A 27,573-nucleotide genomic window follows, 5' to 3' on the forward strand; every position below is an offset into this window, starting at 1 on the left:
GAAGAATTACCATACACTTCATGTGCTCCCCTCCCCAGTTTCCATTTTTAAGCTCTGCTCCACGTGAGGACGGGCCAAATTTAAACCGTCTGCATTTTTCATGCTGCTCCCACAGTCTCCACCATGTGCCCTGACTTTCCATTTTTAATAAATTGCACCCAGTGACAAAATTAACAGACCGACTTCTGTCTGGTGTTCCCACAGACCTGAGCAAACCACCACTACCTTGGCTTGGGAAAACTCTGTCCAGCCTGGAGCTCAACCTCCACCACCCTTGGCCTTGAAGGTTTGCACCTGCCTTGAAGGGGGAAGCAGGTTGTAGTTTTCCTTCTTTTAATTTTTTTTTACCTCAATATCTCCAAAATAAACAGATTTTAACGTGACATTAAAAAAAAAAAAAAAAGTGACATTTTTTGCTGGCACATTTAATTTTCTGTTTTTCCACATTCCCAAATGAAATACAATTTGCCGAGGTTTTTTCCCAGCAAGCTGTCAGCCAGAATATAGAATATGCTCAGGCTGCTGTTGTCTGTTGGGTCCACGGCAAGCTTTCCTCACTGGGAACCACAAGGAACAAGGACTGTGCTTCTGCCATGTTTTGCACTGGTAGAGGTGGCACGTGCCAGTGTTGGATTACACAGAGACCACACTGGAGCCTCCAGCCTCCGGGAACAGGATTCAACCAAGGGGAAACAAGTGGCACATGAAACCAAAGGACAAAGCAAGAGACCTTTAATAGAATCATAGAATCCCAGACTGCTTTGGGTTGGGCGAGACCTTAAAGTTCATCTCATTCCACCCTCTGCCATGGGCAGGGACACCTTCCACTAGCCCAGGTTGATCCAATCCCTGTCCAAACCTGCCTTGGAACACTTCCAGGGATTGGAATGTTCAATATCATCACCAAAACTGATGAAGAAGAGCAAAATCAAGATCTAAGCCCAGTGTTCAGGCAGAGGAGTGAAGGGGCACGGCAGATGGGTAAGGGAGGATGGAGGGGACCACAGCACCTCGGCGATGTCACCGAGGACACGGTGCTCTATTCCGGGCAACCATCTCTGACCCAGAGAGAGTTGCACTGACTGTCTCTTCAGGCTGCTTGTTGAACAGCACATTCTGCAGCCCCAAGCGTCCTCATGCTGTGCCACCCACGGGAGCAGCACAAGGGCTCTTGTTTCCCATGGAAACCGTGCAAAGGTGTCATCCCCAGGCTGGAGAGCTTGCTGCTCGTGGGGCAGCACCTGCAGCTCCCAGGGAAAGAAAGAGCAGGAACAATGAGGGGAAAAAAAGGTCCAGGAACCATTGCTTGGGAATTCTAAGGTCCAAATTCAACTGTGCACAATGGCAGTGGCAGAGCTTGGGGATATTTTGGCAGAATCCACAGGAGGTTTTTCCGACTGACTCTAATGAGACAAAGATTCTCTCAGTAAGGATCTGAGAGGTGCCACTCCACTGCACCGGCCAGGTACTCAGTTTGCTTAAGCACTGGGGACCTGCCTTAAGCCAGGCCCAGTGACACAGCTCAGCACACCTCCAGCAGGGTCCACAGCCCCCCGATGGCAGAGTCCCTGGCAAACCCCGGTCCCTCCGTCGTGACTCCGCACTCCGGGATCCTGTTTGTTTGTGATTCACGCCAAGTGAGAGGGATGCTGCTCACGGAATGCAGCTGCCCTGCCATATGCAGCGGATTAATTACCGCATCGTTTGTTCCCATGGCAGGTCGAAGCGATCATTACCAACTCAGGAACACAAGTGCTAATAATAGTATTGCTCCCAATTGTATTCTGGCATTCAGCTCGTTCCAATTGTTCGGCTCAATAACAGCTTACACTAATTCCTACCAACTTTTAACACCCATATACCGAGAAATACAGAGTTCACACTGAAATGGCACAAATTCTAATTCACAGCAGGATTAACTCTTCATGCTTTAAACTTAATTCCGTGTAGTCAGGTGGCTTGCGATGTTCCTCCTCCTTAGCTAAACTCAACCACACACATTTAATGATTCCAGTGCACATTCACTGACAGAGTTAATTAGGACTCCTGGGGGGCCAAGTGCAACTTTTTCAGTGTTTCTAAACTGAAAACAAAATGTTCCAGAAGCCACGCTGTGCAGCACAGGCTCTGCAAGACAATCGGCTCCTGTGAGCCTGCAACAACCCCATAATGTTTGCTGGGGAAAAGGAAAGTAGCTCAGAAAAGTATTGCTCACAGAATCACAGAGTATGTAAGGTTGGAAAAGCCCCCTGAGACGATCGAGTCCAACTGTTCCCCAGCACTGCCAAGGTCACCACTAACCCACATCCCCAAGTGCCACATCCACACAGCTTTTAAATGGTTGGGGACTCCACCTCTGCCCTGGGTAGCTGTGCCAGGGCTGCACAGCCCTTTCTGTGAATAAATTTTCCCTGATACACAATCTAAAATCCTCATACTGATGTTAACACCCCACCCAGTCCAGACTGCAAAAGCTCATGCCTGTTCAGGAGGCATCAGCCTTCTCTTTCTGAAAAACCTCCATTCTGTGTTTCTGTCATTTCTCAAAGCAGAGAATTCACATCATGCAAAATCATCAGATGACATGACCACAGAATCATGCACAAAAGGAGAATACAGGTTATGCCAGATCTCAAAGTTAAACTCTCCCTCCTCATCCCCTACCTGTATTTACTCCTCCTCTCCTGTTTTGTTTCACTTACAAATTCACATTTCTTTCCTCCCACTCAACTACTGTAACAAACTGGCACTCAGTTCCTGCTGGAAACATCCTGATTGAGACGTATTAATCCACGTAAACCCCTTTCCACTATTCTACACCAGCAAGGCAAAGTTGGAAAAGATCCTTTTGCAGTTGGACATAAGTTACTACAGTGTTCTTACAGAAACAGCTCTGCCACAGCAGATGCCACATTACTGCAAAGAGCCAGACAAACTATTCATTATTAAATTAGCCCCTTTCTTGTCTAATAATTATTTAAGGCTCACTCCTGCTTCCCACAAAGGTGTTGGCCCCTGCCAGTGACAGTTGGTCTGACACGGAATGTGCCCAGAGCTGCTGCCATCACCGCTGGGTGTTACAGGGAAAACCAAGCTGGGGGTATTTGAGAACAAGTCTGGTATAATGAAATGCCCTGGGAATAACAGTCAACTGGAAAATAGGGATCCTCTTAATGCTCAGAATGTATATGCGAATATATATAATATTACCTAATACAGGCATGAATATTAACATTAAATCATCATTGTCTCTTCTGAAAATGTGACTCCAGTAAGGACAAGTACACCTACTATATTCTATAGATTCTGTAGCTGACTTAGACCTTAACCCCAATAAATACTGGTGCAATGATGCTGGACCATGTCTGAGGCCTAAGGAAACATGCCTGTCCACCAACAGACACATGCATATTCTTGACTGAAATTCATCCAACAAATCTTAGTAAATAAGAGTTATGCAATTTTATTTTCGGGGGGGGGGGGGGGGAAAGGAACTGCCTCTATGTCCAGGATGGCTGTGTCCAGGTAGGAGCACTGCCACTGGACACCACAACTCAACGCAGCAGAGCCTGGTGCCAGCAGAGCACAGCAGGGAGGCTGTTGCCCACTGGAACCCTCTTCCCAGCCCCATGGCAGGGAGGCCATGGCACAGCTGAAGTGTGGATGTATTGGGAAAATCCCACGATGGGTGTAACAATGACAGACGAGCAGATCGTGCCATCTGGAGCTGATGGGCTCCCGGCTACATGTCACCACGATTTATCTTCCAGATTATGTGTCTGCTGATGCGCTGGATTTACAGCAGCTCCTCACATGACAATATCCCCGTGTGGCAGCTGCACACTAACAACCTGCACATTGTAATTTAAAGATACTCACAGAAGCCAAGGGCAGCCCAGGCAGGGGAAGCCTTACAGCTGGGGACTGCTCGGGGCTGTGCCGGGCACTGATGTCCCTCTCCCAGAACAGGCTGTCCCATCCTCACTTTAAGCAAACCAGACTGATTAAACACAACAACACTGTAAACTCACAGGTTCTCACTATCACCCAGCAGTCTCCCCAGCCCTTGCCATGGAGGCAGAAACCATGTTTGGCTGCCAGGAGAGTGCACAGTGCAGCCGCATTGAGACTCACACCCAAAAACAGGAAAAACCCCAAACCCAGCATCTAACTGATGCCAGAAGCACCCAAGTAGACAGACAAAGGACTAATCTCCCATGAAGTGTCATAAACATAACTTTGAAATACCCCAAATGCCAACAAAGTCCTGCCTTTGTTCAAACTAGTGCAATTCCCTCCAAGAAAAAAAAGGAGAGGGGAAGATAATCTCAACAAGCAGGTGGAGGCAACACTGAGGGCTATTCCTACTATTAAGATCATCTTCACTGAGGAGAGGTGATGCACCATCCAATCTTCTCACCTGTCCGTGACACTGCCACAAATCCCTCCTCCAACTCCTCGTACTCCCTCTGGTTTCCTTACAGTTTGGCCACATCTGTCATGCATCTTACTGTGAACAGCACTGAGAATTGTCAAATTCAGCATATTTCTGATAAACTGTACAGTCAATTGAATAAAATCAAAACCTTTCCCTTCTCTCAGCCTCTGTTTTCACATTTGACATGTCGAGCACTTTCCAGTTAGATTTAATGAACAGAAAGTGTTCTCTCCTTATTCCCTAAAGGCAAATACTACTTTTCTATCTCCTGGGGAAAAAAAATTGCTCAATATCTGCTTCCTTTTGATCAAGAAACAGAGAGAGAAAGACTAAATGTTTCCTAAATTAGCTTAGTAGTATCCAGGAATAGTCAAAAAGTCACTATAATGGATATATATATCTCTCCATACAATGAAGAATATGTACCTTCTCACCATAATTGATCACTGGGAGGAAGGGATTTGTTTCCAGGGGAGAGGCCAAATTTCCTGCTCATGATAATGGAGATTCAGTGTCTGACAGGCACGTAGATACACCTTACTGGAAAAGCTGTGAGGACACAACTTGCTTTGTCCCTTCCAGCTTTAAATCAGTGTCCTACCACAGCCTCATCCAAGCACAAATGATACTCATGGGGCCACGGGAGGAAAGTGGGGGAAAAAAAGTTCTGCATTTCCAAAAATTCCCTGCTTTTTCTTGGCTTTTCCTCCTCTTCATGAGCTGCTTTTCCAGAAGGTATTTAAGCTGTTATCCCTCGAGCTGTGCTTATCCCAGCACAGGATGAAGCCTGTCAGTGCCCAGCGCTGGGGATCACAACAACCCGCAGAGTGCTGAGTGAATTATGGTTCTCCCTCCCATCCCTCCCTGTGCTGCACCATTCATCATCCAGCTGCACCACTACACGGCTCAAAAAGTGAGGAAAAATTCCAAAAGAAACAAAAACACTCTATGAAATCAGAGTCTGATCTCAGCATTGCTCCGAGCAGAGGAGAATCTCGGCACCCTGAGTGCTTCCTCCTCTTCTCAGAGACAGCCAAGCACTGCCTGTGCTGCCTCCTGACCGCACACCTGCCCAGCAAAGAGCTGGCTTATCTACGCCAGAGAGGCCCAAATGCCATCCAGCATCCCAGCAAAGCAACATTTCAGCCTTTTTCTGTAAACAGTGTGGATGTCTCAGCTACCTGCTTGGAATTCCTACAGAGCATCTCCAAGGGTAACAGAACCAAGTGCTGACACTGAATCATCCCCAGACAGGAACCTCTCCCCAAAAGGCCCTTCCCAGCTGCTCTAAGCAAACCAAGGCTGACTTTGCATATACGTAGGCATTTGTTTTTCCTTTTAAAATTGCCGTGTTAATTGCTGGCTGACTCCACTGGCTCCAGCAGGAGTGGGGGAGCCCAGATGCAGCTGCTGCCATATCCCTGGTGTAGGAGGAGATGCTGGTCCAGTCAGTGCTTGGTTTTTTGGGTTTTTTTAATAAATATGTAATTTACAATATCGAACAAAATATGGAATAAATACCACTTGTCACTATCCAATGCTACAACTTCCCTTAAGCCTGTAATTACTTACAAAAGCCTTTCAGTGCTGCACAGATCTCCCACAGATTTTCACTCAGTAAATTCAGGCTGAAGCTGATGACTGTCAGCTGCGAGACAGGAGTTGATTTCAGCCTATTTATCCTCCAGTTTGATCTATCCCACGGATGAGGAGAGAAAATGAATTACATGTTACGTATGTTTACTGAAGTCCTCCAGGAGCTCCAGCCGTGGCATGGCTGTGCAGGTCACACTGACCATGGTCCCCTCTGGCAATGGCTCTGCACGGGATGCCAGTGGCCAATGAGGAGAAGGGGATGAAAAGGGTACAGCTCATCTCCCAGGCGAAAAATAGGGAATGGTACCGGAGCCCCAACCTGCCCAGCCCTGGGGACCCTGTCCCCAGGTGTCCCTGAGAGTCCCCAGCCAAATACAACTCACAGCATCAGGAATCTCCACTCTGGTGGCCCAGTCACTGCCTAAAACACACCCTACATTTAACTGATCACTGCCCAAGGTGTGCAAAGCCCAGATGACACCAGGGGGGGTTTCCAGCACCCTGTTCCAGCAGTGCACACCCACACCCCATGTGCCACCAGCTGCGGAGCCTCACGGTGGGACACCAGCTCTGCCACTGCTTAGAACAGGTTCCAGTTTGCATCTTTAGACACAAGGTGTTTTTTCATGTCTTTTGGGCAAGAAGTACTCAAAACACATTAATGTCTTGCTCTGTTAACAAAGAAACTATGGCAACACACGCAGAGCTGCCAAGAGAATTAGTGAAACAAGGTTTAGTAGTTAATAAGCAGCCAGATGATGTCAGACTCATCTATTAAGACCAGTTTATATCTGCCTATTAGAACTTAATGTCCCAGAAAGTTGGGTTGGCCAGGATTAAACAGTCTTCCTTTAAGCCCAATTATCAGTAATAAAACCAATTTTCTAAAGAATGGGGTAGAATTATCCAAAATGTGGCCAGACCAAGCCTGCATTTCATAGCAGGACTATAATGTTCCTTTTGTTAAGGAGCAATTTTCTAGATGTCAGAGACGTGAATCAAAATTTAATGTGTGTGTGTGTGTTATGGAAATGGCAATTGCAGCAGTTGCTTGCAGCACACGTCCTGCCAGGCAGCACACGCAGAGGAAACCAAAGGCTTTTATTCCCATTTATGCCAGTGCATTTCTGAGTGCACCGAAATTGTTTTTCTTTCTAATTGAGCTGATCAAGAATTTTTAAGAAATATTTTTTTCAGTAAAATTAGTTTCTAAAATGGAATAATAGTTATTTTATAGAAAAGCGCTGAGTTGCAGATATACCTGCAGAGGGTTCTGTTTACCTAGCTGGGCATGTCCACCATGAGGAGACCCTGTGGTCCTCACAGCTCTGCATGGCCAGAAACCCTACTAATTACAGTTCAGGGGGAATTAGGGACTGTTGGTGATGTCTCTTGAGCCTGAAGGGAAGCACACTGACATGGGGAGTCTGTAACCCAACACTATGGAAGACCTGGAGACTCGAAGCAACACACGTCTCACCATCAGCCTAATCCAAGGGCTTTGGCCAGCATCAACTCAAAACCAGTATAGAATAGTAATGTTTGTATGGAAAGAATGTGGCATACAGTGAACACAAACTAACTGAAAAAATATTAGGAGCTTGCCAGTCAGTGCAAGCTCCAAAACTACCGTAAATCTATGTCAGTGTATCCCTTGACTCTATTACCAGGGTATTAGAATAATGGTTATTGGAGTTTCAAAACCAGATAAGGTTTCTACCAAGCCAGAGATGAAAGGGGTTGAGGCTTAGGAGCAAGCTCAGACCCCCCCACAGGGGCAGCTGTTCCTCCATGTCCTCCCTGGCACAACAGGGCAGGCACTGTGAGCACCACTCCCCACCCCAGTGGGTCAGCACCACGCTCTCCAGAGTGCCCAAACTCGTCCCCCAGATAGAAAAGGTGTTCCCTCCCTCCCTCTGGCACTGTCCCCTGGTCTCAGATCAAAGGTCAAGCTTCATGGGTCAGAGGTCCTGGGCACCGGCCGGGGTCCACCTCAGTCCCTCCCCAAGCAGCCACCATGTCAAGGCTTCTTCACTATGCATCCAACCCCTCCCCAGTTCCAGGCAGAACTTCTATTCTTGCAGAGCTGCTCCCTAAGCAGTTTCCTCCCAGTCCCTGCTGTTCCTCCCAGTTTCCCCTCTGCCGCTGCTGCCATCACCGGATACGCCACATGGGCAGGAGCACCCCCCAGACTGCCTGACACTCCACTCTGTCTCTGTCTCACTCTATTCTTAGCAACTCCTTTAAACCATCTCATCTCTGACCTACTGCATCTTCTGCACCTTCCCTTCGTTTCAGTCTCCAGTGCTGCTTCCCCTGCAATCAATCAGAAGCTCTCAATGCTTTAAGAGGGAAAGACAGGATGTTATTTCTGGACAGTTCCCGTCTCTCTCCTGAGTGTGTCTGACTCCTTCTGCTCCCCTTACGCTCAATGCAGAATTAAAGTCTCTGGCAACAAACTCCTCCTCCGCTTCCTAAAGCTTTTTGTGCCATCCATCTCTAACCACGGTGTCCGAACTTCAGCTGAGCCCAGAGGAGCTGCCAGGTATTCAGAGCATGGTACAGCCAGACAGGGGGACACCAGGGAACAGGAACTGGATCTCCTGGCATTGACTGGGATCAGCCACTGCCTTCCCAGAGCTGGCACCCACAAGTGGCTGCCTCCACAGCCACCCTGAGCCTGACTGTGCTCACAACATGATGGTCTGCCCAATTTTGCCCAATTTCAAGACACCTGGCAACTTCCCACTACAACGTGGTGACTGGAAGAGAGGTGTGCTCCTGGTGGTCCTGCCGGAGCTGGCTGGTCACGAGCAGTGGGAGAGAGAGCTCCTCTAAGCCACCACAGCCCACAGACAGCACAGGCAGCTGTATGTGAGCCCTGGTCAGACCCCGTCACCCTGACACAGCTTGGCAGTCCTGGTGTTTCAGGAACACAGAGCACAAGATTTAATGGAATTTCTCATGTGTACGCAACCCCTCCGCAAAGAAAAACATTAAACAGCTTTAAAAGCTCAGCTCTTTATGTGAACATCACGGGAAAGATACGGAAACGTTCTCTTCTCTGTGAAGTGAACAGCTGAGTAACTCGTACCAGATGGACCATATTTGGATCTCTCTCTCATAAATACAATATTCACCATTTGGAATAAGACGAGTGGAGCAGCTGTCCATTGTCCCCACTTGGAGGGGGTTTGTTCATTAAATAAGCAGAAGCCAAGTAGCTGTGGAAGGAGAATCACAGAATCATTTAGGCTGGAAAAGACCTCCAAGATCATCGAGTCCAACCTGTGACTGATCCCCACCTTGTCAACTAGACCAGAGCACTGAGTGCCACATCCAGTCATTCCTTGAATCCCTCCAGGAATAGGGACTCCACTACCTCCTTGGGCAGCCCCTTCCAATGCCTGACCACCCTTTCCATGAAGAAATTCTTCTAATGTTCAACCTGAACCTCTCCTGGCACAGGTTGAGGCTGTATCCTCTTGTCCTGTCAGACATTACCAGTCAATGCAAGCACAAAAAATGCCATAAATCTGTGTCAATGAATCCCTCTCTATCGCCAGAGTATTGGAATGACGATTACTGGAATTTCAAAATCAGATAAGGTTCCTACTAAGACAAGAGTCCTCTAATTTCCTCCTATGAGCAGTGCCACTGCAGGGGGTACAGCTGTTCCCCTAATCCACTGCACAAAGGAAAGGTGGGAATTTATGGAAGGTTGCTTTTCCTGTCTGTATTTTTCTACACAAACCCCACAACAGCTACAAAAATAAGCAATAATTAAATTGTAACCTAATCTATTGTCTTATTCATGATAAATTATGAATTACCGTATTATGGACACTCATTAAATGCAGAAGGCTGCTAAATAAAATATATCAATATTCATAACTCCTCGACCCAGTGCCCATATAACTTAATGCCAGACTTGCATGACTCCAGCGAGGCCGACAGCAGGCTGTGCCGGGAGGATTTGGGTCCTGCTGGAGTAGGCGTAGAAGGAGCATAAATCTAAACTAGGGATGAGATGACTCAGCTGAGACCGTTCGAATGAGGCAGATGATAAAAATACCCAAAAGACGTAAGGCAAATCTCAAAAACACTCCTTTGGTTCTAAACCGGCAAGACTGGGCCATCTTTTCTCACTCATTGCCAAACCAAGCTCTGCAGCGAGGTGGGATTAAGGCTGGGATGAGCCATGGACCGGCTGCTGGGGCTCAAACCCGCACAGCTCCCCCAGCTCAGCTCTGCATCCTCCCACCATCACCCTCCTCGCACCGCTCTGGTGACACAGCTCGTTTCAAGGCTGATTGGAAAACGTTGGGAAATGCTCTGAATGGCTGGAGATGAACAGCAAACCCACAGCAAGGTCTGGAGCACTGGCATCCCCAGAGCACTGACAGGTCCATCAGCTCCACGCCACAGAGGAGAGAAGCTCCTACAGCACAGTGTGGGAGAAAGACAATGCCAGTGCCCTTCTCTTGCCAAATTAAATCTCTCCAAGGACAGACATTCATTTCTTTCAGGTTTCAGTTCTGGAGCAGAATAAGCCATCTTTATCTTATTATTTTAAAAGGCAAATTTTCCTTAGGAAAGTGGAGCTTTGCCTCTCTCAGAAGTAAGGATTTTCTCTCCATAATTGCCATTAAGTAATGGACACTCATTTAATTAAAGGCTCACTGTAATTTGACAAGAATCTCTAGAAATAATTTCTCCCTCGAATTACCTCCTTGAGACATTTTCTGACAAGACTTAATTGAGGGAACAACCTTAACCAGGAGTGGGGGAAGCTCCCAGAGCCCCAGCCAGGAGCCTTAGGGATGAGGATTGGTGGATCTCAAACACAGTCAGTGGGTTCTTATGCCCCTCTGAATCACCCTGGAGTCCCAAAGCATTTTTCAGGAAGGAATTTGAACCCTTGCCTTAATCCATCCTTGTTCCTATCAATGGCCCAGCAGAGTGAGGGGAAAAGGGAACTGTCATAGAAGAGTATTTGATGTTCCTATTTTTAATTAATAATGTCAAACGTGTTCTGCACATTTCAGTGGGGTTTGAGAGACGTGTGCATTGTAAGCGACTCCTTGTTAACTAATTATGAAATGCAAAGTCATTGCCAATTTACCATCACCAGACAATGCTACAGCTGCTTTCACATGACACAATAGGCTTAGGTTTTAAGACAGATCCTTCAAAGGCAGCAAGTGATGAGGAGGAAAATCGGGCCCTTTTCATGGTGACAATTGAGGATCCCCACTGTTTTGAACAGAGAACTCACTCTGAGACTGAAATATTGTATTCCTGCTATGATACCTGAAGCTGTTACCTCAAAATAATTGAAGACACAGGGGTGGTTTTCTCTCTTATTTTTCCATTTCCTTATTCACTTCCCCACAGTTCACCCAGTCGCTCTCAGTGACGTGTTTGCTCAGCATCTGCCACATCCTTGCAGGCAGCACATGAACACGAGAATACAGATGCTGGAAGCTGGGCTCCAGCTGACTCTGGTTTCAGAGACGAGGCTGCAGCCTGACAGTGTGTCTTTAATAACCATATCTCACATTAGCAGAACATCTTTGTTTACGCCGAACACACCACATGACATTCAGCAGTATACGAGGAAGAAGGAGCGTAATTAAATCTGTACTGTAATTGTCAAAACAAACAAGCAACATTTATTTTGCTCATTTGCTGATATAGATTCGCAGTGGAAACAGAAAAATGAAAGTGGTGGGTGGTGGATGTGGTGGTTGGAGGGACGGTGGAGGAGGGTGGAGAGGTTGGGTGATGAATGGCCAGGCACTGGGAGCGGTTGCCGGCATTCCATCGGGGATGGGAGAGCCATGGTGCAGAGAGCAGGGTTACAGACAGAAAAGGCAACAAGAGCAACAGAGCAAGCCGCCCCACACCCTCATTTGCATCCCTCAGAGTTCTCCTCTTAATTGCTTTTTAATTAACTGCCAGTAATTAGTGTCACCCAAGCAGACTCGGCAAAGCGCCTCTTAATGGCATCTCCCTGCCCTACAAAAGCAGTGTGTTTTAATTAGGGGCAGATCTTGGCCAGGTCATCAGGTCTGTGTGTACCTCCCACCAAACCCACCTCCCTGGTGCTGACTCACTGGTCACACTGCACCAGGGTGGCCACTGGGCTCCCAGAGGAATTAAAAAAAAAAAAACAGGAGGATTTCCATGTGTCACCCAGCTCGGGGCACACTGACCCCATAACACCACCCAAGGCAACTCTGACTGCAACACAGTCTAAGCAAGAGCATCACTACTGGTTGGTGCTGGGACCACCTGGGCAAACACCGCCACGTGCTCAGAGCCAACAAATCCATTAAGAGTTTACCTGCAGGCAGGTGTGTACCACATCCTGATGTACCACACATCCCACTCAGAAGCACCTGTAGGAAGGAACCCAGGTAGGTAGGACATGGATCTGACCATTCTGTACAGCTCTGCTTGAGCTCAACGCCTGCAAACAGAGCTGCATTGAGACTGCTTTGCAGCAAACCTTATGCCGAAATTGCATTGTGTTAGGACACAAAGAACTTGCAAGCACTGAGGCTTCCCAGAAAGGCTTTAAAACAATCCTGAGCTGCCATTTAGGTCACACATGGGAAGTCTGAACTTGGGTCTGTCAGAACAACCTTAATCACACTCCCAACAGCAGGTCCACATGAGGAACACTGGCTGCAATAAGCTGGGGGCTACCTGAGGGTTGTAAGGAGAAGCTGTCCAGAGAGGTTACATCCATGTTACATCCATATCCTACTGGGAAGAATTACTTTTTTTTTTAATAAATGTGCCTATAATTATGGCATCATAGATAATTTCTTACATTTAATGATTATTCTTGACGGCAGTTACAGATCTGACCTTTCCCTGCCCCATCAGAAGGTTATTGTTGGTGGCAGAGAAGAGGCTCTCTGACAGCACTGGTCAGACAGACAGACAGCTCCAGGCAGAACGACGCCTATATCCAGATTTTGCCAAGGCTTGCAAACTGCTCACAGGAGACTGCTAATGAAACCTAGGGGAGGCCTCCCTGAAACCAGGAAGGGGCTTTCAGCACCCACTCTGGCTCCAATCCCACCTGCCCATGGAAAGGCCACATCCCGACCCCATTGCAAGCTCACTGTGCTGCTCTGCTCCCCTTCTTGTTCCTGTGACAAGGTCAGAGCCTGAGTTGGCTGCCAGGTGCCCAGAGCAGGGGTACCTGGGGTGCAGACAGCCACACACATACGTGTCCTGACAGCCTTGGGCAGTTAAACAGAGAGAGGAGTAAACACAGAGCACCAGCCAGCCAGGCACGGCCACCATGGCATCACTCCTGCACCACTCCCTGCCCAAAATGACAGTTTATTGTTGCTATTTTTCTTTATGCTCTGTGACATTAACAGGGTAAATTTAGAAACAACAGTCTATTTCTTTATATAGCAACAGCCAACCTGTGGAAAGCAGCGTCCCGAGACTGCGGGAGAACAGATTCCCCAGTCAGGTTTTTTTAAGGGTTGTCAGGTTGTGTTACCACTCACAGGCTGACGAGCTCAGAGAGCAATAGGGACACTCACACTTTGCCAAGGCGTGCACTGACAGGCAGGAGATGCTCCTGCCCAGCTGCACTGGGCTGCCTGGCTCCCATCAGTACCTGCTGGCACAACAACACCTGGAGACAGGGGCTGGGATGGCTCAGGGATCTCATTTGTAGTAGGTGTAGTACAGAAAGTTAAGGAGTGCTGGCTAGGGAAAACGAGAACAAAATGAGTCAGTAGATTTTCACAAGATGGGCAGAGTTTCTGCTAAGGGAGAGACCAGCCCTGCCCCCCGTTCAGAGCAGCCCTGGTGCCAGGGCTCTGGTGGCAGAGGAGACCCTGCCCTCGCCCCCAAGCCAGCACCACACACAGCAGCCCCAGGTCCATGACCAGACCTTCCCGTTGCCATGGAAATACAGATAATAACGAGCAGCAAGAGTAATTGTAGAGATGGACCAGTTGCTACCATGAAATCCAATGCACTTTATCACACTGTAAGAGTATCCCATCCTCCTGTAACCGCACAACCGCATCCTGGAGAGATGGAGTCACTTGAGAGAAGGAAAAACAACAAGGCTTTGTATTTAAAAGATAGGGGGAATGGCTTACAAGGACATTCAAAGTAGACAGACCATGGCTAACCTCAGTACCATATCACTTGGAAAGGCCCTCACATGGTATTTGGAGGATTTTAAATGTTAATTAATAGGAAAGTTAGCAATGCTAATAATTACCAATGCTTTTACAAGAAAGAGCCACATGAAATCCAATCACCACAGGTAACTGAAGTCCTCAGATTTGGCGTATTTTTTCTGTGCACCTAAAGAGAGCCACAAAGGCTGTTCAGGGCATAGAGGAGAAGGACCTGCCCACTTCTTGTTTAACTTCGTGTTCTATGCTGCAACAAACACGGAGGTATTGTGACAAAATTACTGGGCTCACAGTGGCAACTGGCGTGTGATGATCACACATGAGCATTTTTAAGCAAGAACCTAAAAACAGCTGAAAACAAGACAGAATTCAGCACTTCTATTTTTTTTTTTAAATTACATGAGAGCCTTTAAGAGGTCTGAGTCTGAAAAATAGGTCTTTTGTGGAAACAACCTTCCTCATTCTATTCAATCACACATTCTATCATTTATTTTATGTCTCCTGATTATCCCAGTTTTTCCCAAATCAGTCCAGAAGCACTGGAGCTTCCTGCAGGCTCAGTGTGTAACAGCCCCGGGACAAGAACTCTTTGTAACATCGAAGCCTCAGGAATACTTTTTACAATCAGCTGCTTCTGGTTTTCAATCAAAAGGGGCTTTTACTACTTGCCACACCAGCAAATCCATTGTGGGGCATGAAAGACAGTCTTGTTCCTCCTGCTGTGTCAGTGGGGCTGGTGACGACTATCAGAACATTGGGAAAATACACCAAAAGAAGTCAGTTGTGCACCGGCCAGATCAGTCTGACAACTGTTCTATTGCATCAGTGAATCCATAGAGAGCAGATCATGGCAGGGGCGTTGGAAATAGATAATCCTCAAGGTCCCTTCCAATCCAAACCAGTCTGGGATTCTGTGAGCACAAACCATTTGGATTCTACACAAAGGGAAGCCAATACTAACTCAGCAGTAGCTCAGCAGAAGCACTTCTGTCCCTGCTTCTCATCTGTGGGTGTCGCTTTTCTAACACTCCACAATTACGCTGCTGCACAGACACAATTACAGCAGTGAAGGGTGGTCTCTGCTGCAGCGTTTCACCCCACTGGAGCACCACAAAGAAAATCAAAAAGAATAGAAAAATAATCTCCTGAAAAAGGGCTGGACTGGCAGCTATGCTCATTTCTTGGCAACTGGATGGATCAGCACCACGGAAATACAGTGATGTCTGGTTTGGGGTTGGGGTTTTTTTAACACATGCATATTAATGAACACACAGGCTTTCACCACGAACTCCTCCATGGCTCAGGAGCAGAGCAGTGGTGCTCTCCCCACAGGGAAGGTCCCTTCAGCACGGCCCCCCCAAGCACATCCACTGCCACCGGAGCATCCACAGCCGTGACCAATGCTCTCACACACAGGGGTCCAAAGGAGCCCCCTCAGCCAACAGCTCTAAAAGGGGGTTGGCACTGAATCACAACAGAAGAACCTCATCTCCCCCAACAGGCAGTGGAGGTAGCTCCACAGCTTTTCTCCCTCAACAAGGCTGCACCTGGGGAGGTTCAGGTTGGACATCAGGAAGAATTTCTTCACGGAAAGGGTGGTCAGGCATTGGAAGGGGCTGCCCAAGGAGGTGGTGGAGTAACTGTCCCTGGAGGTATCCAAGAAACAACTGGACGTGGTACTCAGTGCTCTGGGCTGGGTGACAAGTGGGGATCTTGCATAGGTTGGACTCGGTGACCTTGGAGGTCTTTTCCACAACCAGTGATTCTGTGTGATATATCTGTTCAAAAGGCCAACAAGTCCTTTGTTCACTTGCACTGGGTGGTGAGCAGTGAGCACTGTCTGCATGTGCGTACACCGCTCTTGGAGTTAATTCAGATATTCCCAGTTGAGATCGTTTTCCCTGCGACAGCCTTGTCAACACAGCGATGATGCCTTGAAAACAAACTCTGGATTTCCCTCTCAAGAGCAGCCACTGGTGGGGTGTGCAGGCTCCAGGGCGCTATTTTGGGCGCATGGTCCTATCTTTGTCCTGAAGGCTCATGAGCAGCAGACACACTCCCAAAATACCTTTGGCTGGGATCAATGGATGTGCTGCTTGGCAGAGCTGCTGCTGCAGCATTTTAACGCCTGTGGAAATGCTGCTTCTCCACTGACCCTCCCTTCTGTGACAAACTCAGCTGAAGAGGGGAGACATGGGGCCCAGCAAGGCCATTGGCTCGCCGAGGGTTCAGGAGGGAACCCAACTGCCCCGAGCAGGCTGTGCACCGGCAACGCGGCGGCAGCGCACGGCACCGGGAGCCGCTGGCTCCACGCCTGGTGAACATCAACACCGAGGCAGCACCAAGAAGGGATCTGGTCTCCCCTGCAACTGCCAGTGTTCCTGCACATGGGTCTGTGTTATGCCACACATCGAGTTGGGCAGGCATTTCCCACAGCCCTGGCAATGGAAGGGGCCCTTTCTCACAAAGAAGGAAAAATTAGGAGCGAGACAGTATAAATGAGTCACACATGCTGGTGATGTCAGTAAATCTGGGAAGTAAAAAAGGAGCCACAAGAGAGTGATGAATACTTGAAGATATTTTTGCTTGACCCCAGGTAGGAACAGTGACCCCTTTCAGTGCTCCCTGAGGTCAACAAGAAGCCTGTTCTTTCTTTTGGAGGTATCAGAACAGATTCACTCAATGGACAGACCACACTGATGTATCCAAGCAACCGAGCATCATGGGATGGCCCACCCAGTACCTGCAGGAGCACAGGATGGGTGGCCATAACTGCTAAGAATTGATTTCAACTCCACAAGAAAAGAGCAGACCCAAATTCACAGTGGGATGTCAAAGAGAATTATTCACCAAGTTCAAATTCTCTGGGGAAAGCAGGCATCCTACTTCTGTGATAAGAAATTCTCTGGAGCACAGTGATGTACCAACTCATGCTGGAAAGAACATCTCTTGACAGAGACTCCAGCCACAGGGAGGAGGGAAGCCAGGTCTCGCAGTGGCACGCAGAGCAGAGGGCATCGCCCTCCCCTCCAGCAGGTACCACTGCGGGCTGCAGGGGGGCTGAGGTGACCCTTGGGAGAGCCACAAACACACTGCACAGCACCTTGGGGTGCTGGTGCCCGAGCATGGGTGGCTTGTGAGGCCTGAGCACATCCCCAGGGCTCTGCATTCACTCAGCGTCCCCACCACCAACACCAACACCGCTGGGGGCACCAGGGCCACCCATCTGCCCACTTCCAGCTGCACTAGAATACTCTGGGAAGCAAATCCCCTGGGAATAAGCCCCTGTGCAGCCTCAGTGAGAGAGCAAGAGAAAGGTCAGCAATGGAAAACCCCCAATTCAGCACAGAGCAGAGGAGGAGAATGGCCTCTGGAGAGAGCAGGGTGGGAAGCAGGGCTGCCTTTGGAGATGCCATGAAAAAATCCAAACAAGGCCAGAGGAAACACTAACTAAAATAATTTCCCAAGTAGTGCTGAGGGGCAACCAGTGACTGAATTGTTTGTTGATGTTACTCAGCATTTTGATAAACAGAAGCAATTTGTTCTACTGAAAAGAAACCTGCTATTTTTTAAATAAATTCACACATTGATCTTTACATCAGAGAGCCACGTAGAGAAACACACAACAGGCTGAAACTATTCATTAATCAATCCCTAAGTTCGCCTCGCTGCAGCTGTGTTTGTTTTGACACCTGCTTGCGATGCTCCTGCTGTGGCATTTAAAGTGGAATAAAACCCAATGGAGCAGAGGAGCAGTGACTGCCAGTGCCCCCGGCCCCCCGCATGGCACACACTGCAGCAGAGCAGCCACAGAGGTCCTGGCCTGTCACTGCTTTTAAAGGTGTTACCAAGAGATCATTGCCAAGCCCCAGTATTCAAGCAGGAATTGTCAGCTTAAGGCAGCTGCCACATGCCCGTGGGTCTGACTCCCGAAGGAGCCGCAGGCGGAGGATGCGGAGCCATGCCCAGCCGGGATGTCTGAGCAGCACGGTACAGTGCTGCCATCGTCACCCCGGCATGAGCACCTCTTTGCCCTTCAGCTCCACCCAGAATTCCTGCCTGTGTTGTCTGTACAGCTGTGCCTAAGCCTCAGCACTACCCAGTTACTCCAAAAATCCTGGGATGAAGCCAACCAGCAGTACTTGTTGGAGGGGTGAGAGCCAGGCACACTCGCATGTCGGGGCAGAGACCCCCAAGCCAACACCTGCTCCCAGATCCCTGTGATTGCCCACCACTGCTGACATATCCACACCCCTTCCAACAACATGGGTTCATTCCCTGAACAGGCACTGTCTGCCCTTTGGGGAACTCGGAGCTCTGTGCTGAGCTCACAGCAACAGCTCGGACCCAGGCCGGCTCTCCCGGGAGCGTTTGTACCGGTTACAGGAGCACCGGTGTATGAAAGTAAACAAAACATGTCAAGGTCAGGCCCAGGAGGCACTCGAGGTGCTGAGCTCTGGACACTGTTGGAGCCATTGGCCAGGCCACCTGAGTGGAGATGTCAGGGAAGATCCCAGCTCTTATGTAGACACACAACCGGAACCATCGGGAGAAGGAATCTTCATCCCTGCGCTGAAGGTCCTGCTCAGCTGCTTCTGTGCTGGAGGAGCCACTAATCAGTGCTAGTTCAAAGTTCTGAGCAAATCTAGACTCACACTGAAATATGAAATCATGGGGTCTGTTTGCATGTGTATGAATTATTCATGTGCTTACCACATGCGGCATTGAGCCTTTAAAGTGCAAATTATTTGGGACCAAGCTTTAGCCCTATTTTCTGTGAAGCATAAAGCACGTTTTCCAACAGTGCAAACAATCCAAGCCTAATGTGTATCATTTTCTGTGTTCCTGCTTGCTGGTCTTGCCTGCCAGTTCCCATTAAGGCTGGAAACCAGTAACACACAAAGCAAATGTGCAGTACTCAGCTTTCCCGTGGATTCCGTGACATTTGTTTCACAAGGCAGTTTAACACACTACGTACCTTTCACAGGAGATGATATATATCCTTCTGACAGTGAAATGCACTGAGCTATGGAGGTAAAGTTGTATCCAGCCAACAGCAGAGGCAAGAGGAGATTTACCTGAAGCGTTTCTCCTAATCCTCACCGAGAACTGCCTGCTCAGAGGAAGAACCTGAGCTTCAGCCTGAGCCCTTCCCAGCCCTTCCTTCTGACCTTTGTCAGGCAGCAGAAGTAAAAACACATGGGAGTTGTTCAGGTGACCATCATTCGGTGCCTGCATTTCCTCACCAGTCCCAGGTACTGGAAGAACCCCTGAACACCACCTGAGATGTAAATGAGCACATCAACATTCACACACTGTCACATCTCCTTGCCTGGCAATGCTCAGAGCCAGCTGTTCCCACACATCCTAAGCACTTTTAATTTTCCATAACTGTCACCTAAAGCAATTTAATTCCTGAAGAACAGTGGGAGAGGGAAAGAGGACACTGACACTTACATTCTTTTACATGGAGAAGCCGAGCTGCTCCCAGGTTGTCCTGATGCTCTGTACTTTGGGAGATAAACACCAAAGCAGGGCTCAGCCAGCACAGGTCCTCTCCCTGGTGCACACCTGAGATGTGCTGACACACACCATGTCTAGGGGTACACCCCAGCCACCAGCCCCCCTCAGAGACTGCCACTGCTCCCTGTGGTACTTCTCTATGACCTGTGGCCACAGAAGTTGTTAGTGATGATTAATTGGGTGGTTCACTCCAGGATGCCGGGGTGAGGTGGTAGAAACTGCTCACTAACAACCACTGCAATCATGAGAGACTCCACAGCCTCAGAGGACAAAGCATTTGGAACTGGAGAGTAGCTCCATGGAAAAGAGTGGGAAAAGTTGAACCTGCTTTTACATCCCAGGCTGCCTGTGAACGATGGGCTCAGCAACGTCCCCTGCCCGACTATGTCCAGCCAAGCCACATTCACAGAGACTCACCTGTGGCCACGGTGAGTGGAAAGCCAAGTCCTGACCCAGAGGCAGAACACCACTGTGAGTGAGCAACACTCTCAATTTCAAGCATTCCGACAAGAAATAAGGCAATATTTACAGGGAAACACATGCTGTCCCCTTTCCTGAGTGGCCTTGGGCACACACCCCTCCTCCCGCCAATGCGCTGCAGGGAGACCCCAACCAGCTGTTTAACCAGCACCCCAGTCTCAGATGGTGAAAGTACCAATCTGCAAAAAGAGTGGCTTTTTCCATTTCTGGGAAGGTTTTTCTTGTCAAGTGCCTCTCACTGACATTCCACCAGGCACAGCACGAGGTAACCTTGCGCTCCGTCCGCAGCCGGCACTGACGGCGCAGCTCTCCTGGCAGCCGGTGCTGGTCTCTGTGAGTGACCTGGCACCATCAGCTCCATGTCCTGGGACTTGTACCCCAGGAAGCACAGCTGCAGGCATGGGGGGAATGCCAGCTGAGCCGGCAAGGTCACCATGCCAGCACTGGGGACATGGTGAGGAAGGTGTGCAGATCCCCAGCCCCAACTCAAAGAGAGCCCATTCCAAGCCAGTTCTGAGGATCATGGCCTCCACAGAATACACAGAGTATTAATTTGGTCTAACATTTCACTTGAACGGTTCTTCCCAATGACTTTTCCTTGATTGCCTGTGTCCCTCCCTCTTTGTCCCTCAAATTGCTACCATGTTTGTTAATTTTTTCTTACTCCAGCTCCATAAGAACAGCCCCAGCTTCCCTCAGGGCTCTTTTTACCCTGATCTCCTCTCTTCAGATCTCCTACAGACATATGAGCCCACCAAGAATGACTTTTGTTCAGATTTCTGTCAGTACTACTGTGAAGGGACCACAGCCATCAGTGTGGAGAGGGACAGCACTGCAGCAGAAGGAGACAGTACTCCCAACAATGTACATGGTAACACACACCTCCATGACTTGGAATTGCTGAACTGGCAGAGCAATAGCTCTGCTGGAAGGGGCAGTGATCCTGTGGAGTGAGTGTGTCCCTGGGCAAAGCACAGGCACAACTCCACAGATCTGGGGGCAGCAGAAACAAAGCCCTGCTGACAATGCTAAACACAGCTTTGCTGACACCTCCTTGCAATTCCCACTCCATCCTCCCCCCGCTTACTTACTTAGCTACCACTTTGATAATACAGAAAGGCTTTTTCTCTTGTTTTTAAATAACAGGGAAAGGCATCTGTGCTCCCAACCCACAGCCATGCAAGACTCAGGCTATGGAAAAAGTTCCCCTTGCAATCTGAGCAGGGAGCACTGTAGTCATTGGTTTGCAGAGTGTGGAAGCTTAACACACCTGTATCTGACCATAAGTAGTATTTGGGATTATACAACCACCTTACAGGGCATTAGTCTGTAGATTTCAAATCAAAAGGGCACGTTTCCTGCCCGGGGCTTTAAATTCCTGCCCAGAGCTTAAAATCCCTGCCAAGCTGAGGCGATGGAGCCGGGTTCCATGAGGAGCAGCCAAGGCAGGAGGAGCACAGCCGGCAGCAGTGGGAACAGGGACGATGCCGAGGGGCTGCCCTGGCCCCCAGGGACCAGGAGACCAGGCCAGGCCATGCTGCTGTTCCAAGAAAGAGCAGCACATGTTTTATGGCACTGATCATCTCAGGAGAGGGTTTTTTTGGTCCATGGGTCCATCTCCCAGGTCCCTCTCCCCGCACAGCAGGATGCCCCCGGATCTGAGGCAAACCTGGCTAGAAGGGTTTGAGTCACCACAGAGGTAATGGGACACAGGACAAGGCAGGTCAGGTTTTGCTCCCTGTCCCTCCACATCTCTGTTGCTCCGACACCTCTGACTGCCCAGCTTCCCTGAAGGTCCCAACCCCTGGAACAAACAATTATGGGGAAGAATCCCACTCTAAAAAATTAACACCGAGGTCTGTGGAGAAGGCTGGACACGATGCTCCCATTGGAGCGGGACAGAGGAAATAAAAGGAGGAATGCAAACAACTTGACAGGCTGTGACAACTGAATCCCTGAATTCCCAGGGATTTAAATGATAAGGACAGGTGGGTCTAAGAACCTACCCAAAGCTGCAGCCAAAGGCACCCAGCACCCAGCAGCCCCTGGCCAGCAGGCTCAGAGGAGGTGGCTGTAGATGCCAGGTGGGAGCCAGAGACAGGTGGGCTCTGCACCCACAGTTTATTCTCTGTACACCAACAGCTCCACAAACGCAGCGCTCCCACTCCCATTCCCGCTTCCCAGGGCGAGGCAGGAGGGATGCCTGCTCCTGCTCCTGGGTGTGTGACCCCACCACTGCCAACACATGGCTTGACATGAAAATGGGGATTATTTTAAGCACATTCCCCCAGGTTCTGCAGCTTCTCGCCCGTTTCCATGGGGACGGGTGCCATGCGTGGCTGCCGAGGCTCTCCGGCCTCCCGCGTCGATCCCTGCCAGGATGAGGAGGCTGGTGGGGAGGCAGAGAGGGACTTCAGAGACACCCCCAGACCCAGCATGTCCCTGCAGCTTGACCCTTCAACAAACAGCACAGCCAGAGAAGCAGTGATGAGCTGTGTAAGAGTTTCCTGGTTTTCCACAGAACCACATTTTAGAGACCAGTTTCTCCACTTGCAAGCTCCAGCAGACATTCACAGAGCAACTCCTTGAAACCTTTTAGACCCACATCAACCAACACATGCAGCCACGGGCAGACTGACCACAGCACTCCTCACCCTGCACAACCCCCCCAAACGCTGCCAGCTGCCCCTGCAGTTGGGGTTTCAGCCCCAAACCCCAGCCTGCTGCCTCATCCCAGTATTACCTGAGCCAAAGAATTCCAAAGAGCGCTTGTTCCCTGAGAGGGGACACATCACAGACACTTCTCCCAACCCAGACTAACCCTGAGCACGCACTTCTCAGAGTCAGGTTGCTTAATTAGGAGAGCTGCACCCATGGGCTGTAAAACTGGGAACTTCTGTTTAAAAGATGATTTTGATGCAAGTAGGATAAACCCACGAGTCTGCATCTGACCCCCTTAGGAAAAACCATCTGCACTCTGGCAGAGAGAGTCAAGCAAGGGATGGGAAAAAAGTGACTGAGGCGAAATATTAATCATGATGAAATTCACTGGGCTGCTGCATCAAAACCTTGTACATCAGCTGGAAAACTAATTCAGCCTCAGGACATGAGCAGGAACCCTCAGACCACTCGCCTCATGTCAGCGAGGGGAGGCACAGCTCAGCAGGAAGCAGCAGATGGCTTCACAGATTTTCGTGTATATTTACACACAGTTTTTTTAGTAAGCCACTTTGATTCAGGAGAAACCATAACCAAAATGCACTATTGAAATTCCTCTTCAGACATAATTGCATGGAGAGATACATCATGCTGTGGTTTTCCCCTCTCTCACACAACACAACTGTGGGCAATGCTAATAGCACTAAGTATGCCCTGTATTTCCTCCTGCTCAGCCCAGCTGCCCAAGTCCAGCAACTCTGCTAAACATTTTTTAAATATCTGGGTTGAAACATTCCCATTGGTTGCATAATGACAGGTTGTCTTCACTTAGTATAAAAAATAATTTAAAAAAAAATTTAAAAATAGGGAGGCATGTCAATAAAACTTGCTTGGCTGTTTCCCAGAATGACAACAGAAAATAATTCCTGTCCACATGACAAACAAGCCTCACAACTGCTGTGCTGTGATTTCTTGCTTTCTGCAACTCCCTGACAGGAGGGTGGAGCCAGGTGGGGGTCAGGCTCTTCTTCCAGGGAATAAGGGACAGGACAAGAGGAAAGAGCCTCAAATTGTGCCAGGGGAGGTTCAGGTTGGACAACAGGAAGAATTTCTTGCTAGAAAGGGTGGTCAGGCATTGGAAGGGGCTGCCCAGGGAAAGAGTGGAGTCTCCATTTGTGGAGGTGTCCAAGGAACAACTGGACATGGCACTCAGTGCTCTGGGCTGGGTGACAAGGTGGGGATGGAGCACAGGGTGGACTCCATGGTCTGGGAGGGCTTTTCCAACCTCAGTGCTTCTGGGATTCTATGAGACACCCCAGTGCCCTGCACAGAGAGATATCTCACATCTGGCAGACAGGGAGTGACCACCCAGCCTGGGCCTTCTGTGAGGCTGGAGAACAAATCCACTCATGGGGTGAGGAGTTTTTAAAAGATTCTTACGGGTATAAATAACAAACCCTGAACAGCCTCTACAGACAAAGGCCAGTTTTTCCTGATGGAAAACAGCACATGGTGATAACGCTGAACCCATAAGCCCACTATGACTCACTTGAGCTTACTGAACCCACCACAGTCCAGTGCACTGTAACTCCCAGGGCTCAACCCTGAAGCCCTTCTGTTCTTTTGCCTTGTCCTCTTCTTCCCACATTTTCCCTTACTTCGTTTTTCCTCCTTTCCCCTCCCCATTCATTAATTTTCTCTGTTCAGGAACAGGATTCAACACACCTTGCTAAAAACGAGTTGAGGTATCACTAGGCAGCATCTCCAGCTGGACAGGCTGGAGTTCAAGCCCAGCTGATGTACGTGCAACTTGCCAGATTTCCTATGAGACTGGAACCAGCTGGAGCCACAGCTCCCACAGCCAGGGAAGCCCATCTCCCTCATACCAGTGTTCCTTGGAAGCAAACACAAACATGCAGGCACTATCCTTTCACAGTCAGCTTTTCTATTAGTAGAATCCCCACTTGAAAGGCCCAGAAATATTTCCAGGGCTGTATGTGCAAACATGGAGCAGCAGGGTGTACACGCTGTGCACGCTGCAGCCAGGCAGGGCACCCGAAGGGAGTCAGATGCTACTGTCCTCAACACACAGGGCCAGGCACACCTGGTCACCACCCACCTTCACAGCCAAGGGATGTTACCTGAACTGGGGGAAAACTTAGGGGCTGGGGACACCACAGCACCCAGGAAGGGAAACAAGGAGGGAGCAGCACAGCTGTTCCTTGGGCATGACTCCCCCAGCACAGCTCCCCACTACCCTGGCCCTAGGTGGGCGAGGAGCCAGCCATGCACATGGGCTGCACCAGCACCAGCCAGTCTGGCACCCAGCCCTGCTGGAAAATAAGCCCTATACCAGCACTAACAAAAGAGATCCTGAAAAAAAATAGAGAGGGTTAGAGAAGATCCATAGGACAGACTCAGGAATATGAAGTTTATGCTTGGAGTAACGGACTCGGAGAGCTCAATCCATGTGTCCCATCAGTGAGGACACCAGGCAGCCACAGCCCTGACAGCAAGAGGGGGGTGTGACACAGGTACTCCCCCGTTTATCCAGGTGAGATCCAACAGCAGGCTGCTGGGGTTGGACAGATGCAGGCTGGGGCGGAAGGGCAATTTCTACCAGTGAGGTTGACAGCAGATAACCCTCCACGGCCAGGTGTTTTACACTGAGACAGAGCAAGCACGTTACTGCAGAGCCCCAGGAAACCCCTGCCTGCCAGCCCAGCCACACCGGTGTGACAGGAGGCAGTGAAGTAAGTCCCCAGGAAGTCAGGGAAGAGAACTGTAAGGGTTTGGAGTTGGATTTATCTGAGGGAAAATACTGGGCTTTGTGCTAGTACTCAGTAGAATAAACCTTAACCTTCTATTTACATACACCCTGCCACAATTCCCAGGGATCATCCGATGGATTTCAGCAGTTGGGCTCATCCTTGTGAGGAGATCCATCACCAGGAACCACCTAGGGGCAAAATTTCACATACCAAGCAGTCTTTTTCCTTTTTATTTTTTAACTGATTTCACATTAAATTGTCATCACTAGTAACTCTTCCACGTTATGTCACATACAAACTGCAAGTATTAACTGGCTTCTTTATCTAAGGAAGTTATTGGGATGTCTTCAGAGATCACCATAGCAACCATGCCGTGCCAGTAAATATGAGTTCACCAGAACAACACTCCAAGCACACATCAACAAGGAATGATGGAAAAGCAGGAGATATCAAGAAAGTAATGTCCTAATAATTGGGACATATTACAAAAGCACTGCTTGAAAGCACCTGATGAATGAGGTGTTCCCAGGCTCCTGTCAGTGGTCATTCACCTGCAGAGCTCAGGCTCCCTGGCTGGTTGCATACAGGCTCAGGGCACAATAAAATGCCTCTCAGAAAGAAATTTTGCTTTCAGAATGAAATTGCAGCGAAGCCTCCAATTTAAGCATTTTTACTCAGCTCGCTCGCTGTGAACTGCTAATAAAAACATGTTGGGGAAACCAACCAGCTCCTGCACCGGGAGAAGTTTGCCTGATTTAACCCCTGTCAGCTGCCAGAGCAGCACAGCCAGGTCTGGTCCCCTCAGCGAGGGGACGACAGCAGACCCTGACCTGTCCATCACTGGTCTAAGAGACTCAAATGAACACATCTAACTCCAGGTTTATCCAGAGCACAGTTCCAGTACCCCATGCACATGGGGATCTTTGGCTGTTCGTGCCCCAGGGCCAATGCAGCGTTGGGCTGCCCCGTCCATACAGCACCCATCTGCTGGGCTGACGGCTCTCCGAACTCTTCCTTCACCTGCAGTCAAAGTTTCCTTCCTTTGCTCCTCTGCAATTTCACCCTGCGCTTGAGAAGTCTAATGCAACGGTGGCATTTCGTGGTGTATTTCTACAAAAAACTCCCACAATTTGTATGTTGGGAAAAACCCCAAAGCAGCCCCTCTGCGCTGACAGCAGTGTTTGGGCGTTGATGGCCGGCGGCACTTGGTCCTCTCTCGTTAAAACCGGGGCTGTCCGCGCACAGAGTGAAACTTCACTGCTGAACTGTCCCCTCGCCGCCCCCTTCTCAGTCTCCCCGGGTTTTAACGACAACTGCCCCGTGTCCGTGGGGCGCCCGTGGGCAGAGTCCCTGCGCCCCACGGGGAGGCACCGCCCGGCCCGACACCCGCACCCGGGCACCGCTCCCCCGCCAGCAGCGGTGCTGCAGGAACCCCGTGCCGGGCGGGGGGTCTCGGCACCCCGGGGCTGGGCAGGGCAGAGCATCCCGGAGCAGGGCTGGCATCCCGGCCCGCACTCACCGTCCTCCCTCTCGTCGAAGACGGGTCTCTTGGAGGAGGATGCGCTCGCTCCCATCCTCTTCTTCCACTTGCTCCAGTGAAACATCGGGGCAGGCGGCTGGCATGCCCTGCGGCCGCTCCGCGCCGGCCCGGCGGCTCCCGCGGGCGGCCCCGCCGCCGCCCTCAGCCGCCCCGCGCCCCGGCGCCGCCCGCCCGCATGGCAGCGCCCGCCGCCCCCCGGCCCCGGCCCGAGGCGGCCACAGCGCGGCGGGGCGGGGGGAGCACGGCGGGGAAGGGGGGCGGGACGGGGGGACAGCGAGGGGGATGTGCGGGGGGGGAGCGGCGGGATGCGGGCGGAGCGGAGCGCGACCGGGGGGATACGGGAGGGGTCGGACGGGGGGATGCGGGCAGCGCGGCGGGGCA

The 27,573-nt window shown here is 49.9% G+C and overlaps 1 protein-coding gene across 2 annotated transcripts in view; it reads right to left on the reverse strand.

The window, feature by feature from the left end:
- STK32C (serine/threonine kinase 32C) overlaps positions 1 to 27,324 on the reverse strand; it is a 66,841-nt gene extending 39,517 nt beyond the window's left edge. The window contains exon 1 of one of the 2 annotated variants that reach the window (XM_051801193.1): positions 27,172 to 27,324. In XM_051801193.1, the coding sequence (XP_051657153.1) occupies positions 27,172 to 27,256 (85 nt within the window). In that variant the 5' untranslated portion in view covers positions 27,257 to 27,324. The remainder of the gene's footprint in view (positions 1 to 27,171) is intronic. The other variant, XM_051801194.1, reaches the window with a different exon arrangement.
- Between the last annotated feature and the right edge of the window lie 249 nt (positions 27,325 to 27,573).

The sequence above is a fragment of the Manacus candei genome, unplaced genomic scaffold (genome assembly GCF_025592945.1).
Source record: "Manacus candei isolate 608988 ecotype Guabito, Panama unplaced genomic scaffold, ASM2559294v1 h1tg000050l, whole genome shotgun sequence".
NCBI lineage: Eukaryota > Metazoa > Chordata > Aves > Passeriformes > Pipridae > Manacus > Manacus candei.